The 6,093-nt window shown below is 38.7% G+C and overlaps 1 protein-coding gene across 3 annotated transcripts; it reads left to right on the top strand.

The window, feature by feature from the left end:
• Positions 1-1,205: 1,205 nt before the first annotated feature.
• On the top strand, positions 1,206-5,736 carry LOC136534232 (GDP-L-galactose phosphorylase 2-like). 3 transcript variants are annotated; one of them, XM_066526694.1, is made up of 8 exons: positions 1,206-1,337; positions 2,414-2,851; positions 3,156-3,271; positions 3,350-3,409; positions 4,142-4,315; positions 4,475-4,657; positions 5,052-5,303; positions 5,400-5,736. In XM_066526694.1, exons 2-8 carry the CDS (start codon positions 2,779-2,781, stop codon positions 5,595-5,597), a joined length of 1,056 nt encoding a protein of 351 aa, XP_066382791.1. In that variant the 5' UTR covers positions 1,206-1,337; positions 2,414-2,778; the 3' UTR covers positions 5,598-5,736. The 3 variants fall into 3 exon arrangements, with proteins under 3 accessions (XP_066382791.1, XP_066382792.1, XP_066382790.1); XM_066526695.1 differs by having other exon boundaries at positions 4,142-4,366; positions 5,438-5,736; XM_066526693.1 differs by having other exon boundaries at positions 4,142-4,366.
• The last annotated feature ends 357 nt before the right edge of the window (positions 5,737-6,093 follow it).

Below are 6,093 nucleotides of genomic sequence, written 5' to 3'. Positions count from 1 at the left end.
TCCTACGCGACAGACGGCCCAACTCCTGGCGCCTTGTTCTCAATGTCTGAATCGCCGACACACTTGAGGTCCAGACAGTTATCACTTTTTTCTTTTTGAAAATAAATATTTTATTTCATCCCGAGATCAATACATCGAGTTGAATGGTTCTCGTCTATTACGCATGTAATGAGAACATGTGTACAAAAAAAGGTCGCTCGCTATGCTATTTGATAGCTGGGGTTCATCCGTTCATGATTCTGTTTTTGCCTAAGGTCACTCGCTGTATTCTTAATAAAATACTCATATCTCAAAGGACACTTTCCCTAAGGTCAAGTTTATTTTTTTAAAAATGATGCATGTAATATGCTGATCTAGTTCCAAAAATCTTTGTATATCCAAAGTTGTCAAACCAGCTACATGGGTAACTATTTATATGAAAGGGAGAACTGCCATGGTAAAAGATTACGATTTTGCTTATATCTACTAAATACTCTCTCCTTCTCAAAATAACCATACATATCAATTTCCGAGGAATCAATTTCTTTTTGAAGTTTGACTAACTTTATAGAAAATAATATCAACATTTATATATCTAAATAAGTTTATGAAAATATTTACCACGATTAATCTAATAATATTTATTATGCATACTAAATATTGATAATTTTTTATATGTTTGGTCAAACTTAAAAAATTTGGCTCCTCAAAAAGTGAGATATGCAGTTATATAGTATACAAATTTCAGATATATGAGGTAAAGCTTGGATCTGGAGCTAAACTCAAGACTAAATAGGACCAATGTATATAATAACTAGAATTGCAAATAGAGAAGCCCTAGTGTTTGAAGTTCCGAAAAAAAATGGTTGAGTCTGGCAAAATGTGACACTTATTTCTTTGGGCCTCAAATATACAAATTTCTCTTACTAGCCAAAATTTACAAAATGATTGATAATTTTGACTTGTCTGTTCAAATGTTAGCTCTTAGCTTTTCTCATAAATACATGAGCAAACAATTACAAAGTATATGACGAGATTATATCAATAAAATGAAAACAATAATTTATTTTTTATTTTTTCTCAAAATAAAAATAACGATTGCCAAAAGCCAGTCACCAGGGTTGGTAAAAGGCCAATAAATAATAATTATAAAGAAAAAAAAGGTAAAAAGGAAAATAAACATGTTTTGGCATGATTTTCTTGTTGAAGAAAGAAGCCGAGTGCCAGTCCACCACTTTTGCAGTCTCCAACAGTCCAACTCCACCACCGGCCACACGTTTCTCCTCCCCCTCCATTTCCATCTCCTGGACGGACACCACGCGCCCGAGCGACGCTTCCGCCTCGTTTCTGGCTTCCGGGTACCGATTTCTTCATCCAATCCGCCCCTCTTTGATCCGCTTTGATTTATCGGAATCTCCCAGTTCGTGCGGTCGCTCTCCTCGTAGCAATATACTGCACGTCTCCTGGTAGCAAAAGACTGCACGTGTTCGTGGTTGGATGCCTGGATGGTGGTGCCAGATTGTTTCTTGGCGATGGGTGGATGCCTGGATGCTGGTGCCAGATCGAATGGCCGTCGGACAGGACCGCTGTCGCACTGTCAGCGAGTGGGCGGGACTAGTCTGTAGTGAGAAAATTGCAATAAGCCCATTGTTTGGTGTCCTATAATTGCAATTTTCTCGTCTGTAGTTTAGTCTGATTCATTCACTTGGATTCAATCGCTCGAGTTTATTAGGAGGAGCATTGCAAAAAAAAAAAAAGTTCTTTGGGCGTCATGGAACGATCTGATAACTGTGTGGGTTTATCAAGAGATTTGTTTTCCTAGGGACGGAATTCTGATTATGTGTGCGTTTGTGTTCTCGAGTTACGGGAATTGATGATCAATTGGGAGCTCCTGATTTTAGCCGGCTTGTTACATTGTAGTGATAAATGTTAACGGTTTATCTTTACTACCCTTTCTCATGCTATCAGTCCAGGCGAATGAGAATGTGTGCAGGCATCATATTATTAGATAACATCAAAGCATATTCAGAATTGCATTCTGTAGAGTTCAAGACTTCAAATGTCAGGAAAATGTGTCGTACTTGTTGGCATCAGTCATGTGCAGACAGTCTGACATGCTCATCTGTTGTTTGTCACTGCGTCATGTCATTTTTTACTTAAGGAGCAATGTATATGCATTATTCAGTTTGCTCAAGGCCTGGAAACACGGTTTTGCAGAGGCTTCAAAGCACCAATTGTGAACTTATAAACAGAAAAATACTTGCTTATTGATTTGATATAGCATTTCTAGTGTTGCCACTTTGTTTAGGCATATCATAATATATGTCCTCCATAGATAAAACATGTTGGAAGATTACTCTCAGCCTCAAACAATGTTCTCTCTCAAGACTTCTGCTAAGATTTTGACCCGACATTGAATCTTGCTCCTTTTCAGATTGTCCAGCAAAAGACACTGCATTTTACAATTCAAGCTTCTTTGGGAAGCCCCTGAAAAACTAAGTTGGACTTGCAAAGGTGGATAGCTGGTCCAATAGGGCTGGCTTTAGAAGATCAACCACGGCTCCAAGGATAGGATCCTGTACTACACTACGAAGGGGAAGACAATGTGCCCAGTGCTTTCCTAAGTTTCTACTTGCATCCCCTTCTTTTCACGGTGGTCGTGGTGCCCTCCCATCTGCAGGGGGGCATCCTTCTGATTTGACCTACCTTGCTGGTGGTGGTGGTGGTGCTGAAGCCTGAATTAGGATTGTTAGTATTGTAGATATTCAGATAGTATTGCATAAACTAAGCATCATAACTATGGTGTCGGCCACCAAGGTAGAAGGTGAATATTCGTTTCTGAGAAAGGACTCTCATCTGGATCAATCTGAAGGTAAGCAGTAGTTGCTTTCAAATGTTTTTTATCTCTTTTATTACTAATTTTCTGTTTTTTGCCTCCTCTTCTCTGTAGTAAAATTCTCTATTTTATGAGTTGCATCGATTAGTCATGTTACAGTTTCAGTTTATAATATGTGCCTGGTTTATTCTTGAATAGGTTGGTTTAGATAAAACATTAAAACACCTAGACAATTTTGTAGAACCAAATCAGCTATTCTCGCTGGTATTTGCATTTAGAATAACTGATGTATTCAGTTTTTTTTGTGATGCTAGTCTTAAACTCCTCTTTGCATCTTCAGGTGTGAAGATACATCTATATCGATTTGGTGCAGAACACAGAAATGATAAACTTGAAAGCCTTGCATGCTTTGAACAAGATGGCCCAAGTTTGCTTGATACCATCCTTCTTGCTCAGGTTTTGTAATTTCTGGAGTTGTACAATTTTATGAATTCTCAAAACAATGTTTTAATCCATGCTTTTTCTTTGGACCAGTGGGATAATTTTGCTTGGAAGGGCTGCTTGGACTATGATGTTACTGCTTGCCAACTTAAGGTTATCAAAGTTTTTTTTTTCATTTCTTCCATTGTTGAGAGTTTAGCGAACTCCTTAAATGGTGTCTGTTTGTTCGCATCAGTTTGCAGTATGCAACATCGAGTTGCTTTCTAACTTGTGATAGTTAACACTTTCTGCGTGTACAGCATCTTCTTCACCTCAGCACCCACCCCACGTGCAGAATAGCAGTGTTCTGGCGAGTGGCCACACCAACATAGTGGCATGGTAGCAGTGTAATATCTCCGCAACTCTGCCAGACATTCACTCCGCCATATGCTGGAATTATCTTTCTCTTGCTTATGCTTGTAATGTCATTGCGCTTTACAATTGCTCAAATTGTCGTATCTCTCACTGAAGAGTACTAAACATTGCCTTTGGTGGTGGCTGTTAAGAGAGATTATCCACAATTGTTCACATATTTGTATAAGCAATAAGGCACATATATTGGCATCTAAGGACAAAACCTTGACTAGATGGCCTATTTGAGATCCTATGCTCTATCAAACCTAGAATTGGCTACAGTAGTAAGCCAGCAGTTGAGTTTGTGGGTGGATAGGAAAGGTGTGTTGGCTGTCAGGGGGTTTGTGATATACTATAGAGCATTTATAATTGTGAAATTTAAATGGTACTATTATATTTCCCTGTCAAAAACTATGACTGCTCCATCGACCCTATTTACAATACAGTGGCACTGAGTTTGTTTGGAATCATCAAATTTGAACTGCTGTACAGGTCATTGCAGGTGGAAGAAATTTTGTGGGTCAGCTGAACAATAAATGGGATTCATTTTCACTGAAGGAATACGACAAGTTCTTTGAGTCTTTCGCATGCTTGAAGCCAAATAGTATGAAGAGTTATGATGGATTGCTTCTGGGCATTTCACAAGGAGAAAATGATAGACCTGAGGTTGTTTCTTCAGTATCACTACCAAAGGATGGATTACTTGTGATTGCAAATGTACGGTTTAGTGTTGCTACAAATATCTGCCTTCCCTTCCTTGCTCCATGCTAGTTGGTATCTGCATTTTGCTTGTTCCCTTCTGATGGACATTTTTTCTCCCTGAAGGCATATCCTGTTGAATATGGTCATATCTTCTTGGTCCCAAGTGCAATCAATCAACTATCTTGCTATTGGGACAAAAGGATGATTGGACTGGCTACAAAAATTTCCTCTGAAGTAAATAATGCAGCATTCAGGGTTTTCTTTGACAATGGAACATCTATAGTGTCAGGTCACATGATTTTTCAGGTAATGTTTACCTATTTCCAGTTCCTATAATCTCCAACTTACTTCATCTATATGTTTATAGAGTTAATTGTTCTCCTATTTGGCAGTATAAACTCATCAGTTATCATTAAACCATCGTTATGCAGTTTATACCACAATGAGTCGTTACAGTGTACCTCAATAAATGTATTCCCTTTGTTGCTTCTATTCTTCTTCTTTTTGGCCATGTGTAAAGTTCATAAGGCAGATTGGGCATATATTTGAGCAATGGTTCTAATATTCTATTATAATAAATTACCTCTGAGTAGACAAGTTCTCTGTAGTAAGATTTGTTTAGATGGTAGAATCACCTGTTTGGCTTCTTGCAGTAGATGGTTGAGGAGAATCCAGTGTCATGTTTTGTCTCATCTTGCAGGCATGTTACTTTGCAATCCCTTTACCAGTGGAGTCTGCCTCCACTTTCACGGTATATGATGGAAAGGCTGGATCAGACATTATTGTGTCTGAAACAGTTGACTACCCCCTAAGAGCTCTTGTGTTCACCAGCACCAACCTAAAGACACTTGTCGGTGTTCTTAGTGAAATATCCTTTTCTCTGCATGACTATGCTACTGCATACAGCCTGCTGATTTCCAACAATGGCACAAAGGTTTTCTTGTATCCGCAGGTAAAATCTATTAAACCTTTCATTCCATTTCTAGACAATTTTATTTCAGCAACCATTGAATGGAAACATGTGAATATCTAATACTTGGTTTATAAGGTGAAAAATCTGGTTACTGGCTGCTGTCTGTCTGCTAGGGAGTGTGGCGGCTACTTTGTTTACCACACCAAATTTGGTTTTGATAATGCTTCTGAGACTGAAATCTCCAACAGAATGGGCTCTGTTTCACTTGAGGATAGCACCTTTGAAGATCTGAAACATCTTTGTTGCGCTATTGCAGATGATCTTGTTATGTAAGCTCATGCAGAATGTTACTGCATGATAAATGGTGTCTGTGAACCGCTTCATTTTTATAAGCTTAGCTGGTTGTCCATATATAGTGTGGGAACTATGTCTTAACATTCGGATTGATCAATAAAGTTTGCTGTTTTTAACATGGATCAATTTTGAATTTGTGCACCTGCTGACTTGTGTGGGTGGGTGTGTTAATCTGGATGTACTTGCAATGTTTTTTCGGCAGGTTTTGCTCGATTACTGAGATTGTTGCAAATGTGCATGCTCTCATCAAACACAGAAAGTGTAGATCTGGTTTTCCCATTGCAAATAGTAGCATTCTGAGTTGGAAGACGCTGAAGCATTGCCTGAACAACAGCAGAACAAAAGCAGTATGCATATCTTTGTGCATGGGTCTATCTTGTCAACAATGCTTGTATTTGGTATCAGCAACTTGTGTAAGCATGGTCCAAACAGCGATATGATGAATTGGACCTTCCTGTTGGCCCTCGATCTCCCT

The sequence above is a fragment of the Miscanthus floridulus genome, unplaced genomic scaffold (genome assembly GCF_019320115.1).
Source record: "Miscanthus floridulus cultivar M001 unplaced genomic scaffold, ASM1932011v1 os_1697_1_2, whole genome shotgun sequence".
NCBI lineage: Eukaryota > Viridiplantae > Streptophyta > Magnoliopsida > Poales > Poaceae > Miscanthus > Miscanthus floridulus.
Note: the sequence above shows the minus strand (reverse complement) of the source record. Positions and strands in the feature narration are given on the sequence as shown.

What these genes read in the sequence shown, in the direction of transcription:
- LOC136534232 (XM_066526693.1), top strand. Translation starts at nt 2,779, where the DNA reads ATGGTGTCGGCCACCAAGGTAGAAGGTGAATATTCGTTTCTGAGAAAG. An exon ending in TCATCTGGATCAATCTGAAG is followed by an intron (nt 2,852 to 3,155) that starts GTAAGCAGTAGT and finishes TTGCATCTTCAG; the next exon opens with GTGTGAAGATACATCTATAT. An exon ending in TTACTGCTTGCCAACTTAAG is followed by an intron (nt 3,410 to 4,141) that starts GTTATCAAAGTT and finishes ACTGCTGTACAG; the next exon opens with GTCATTGCAGGTGGAAGAAA.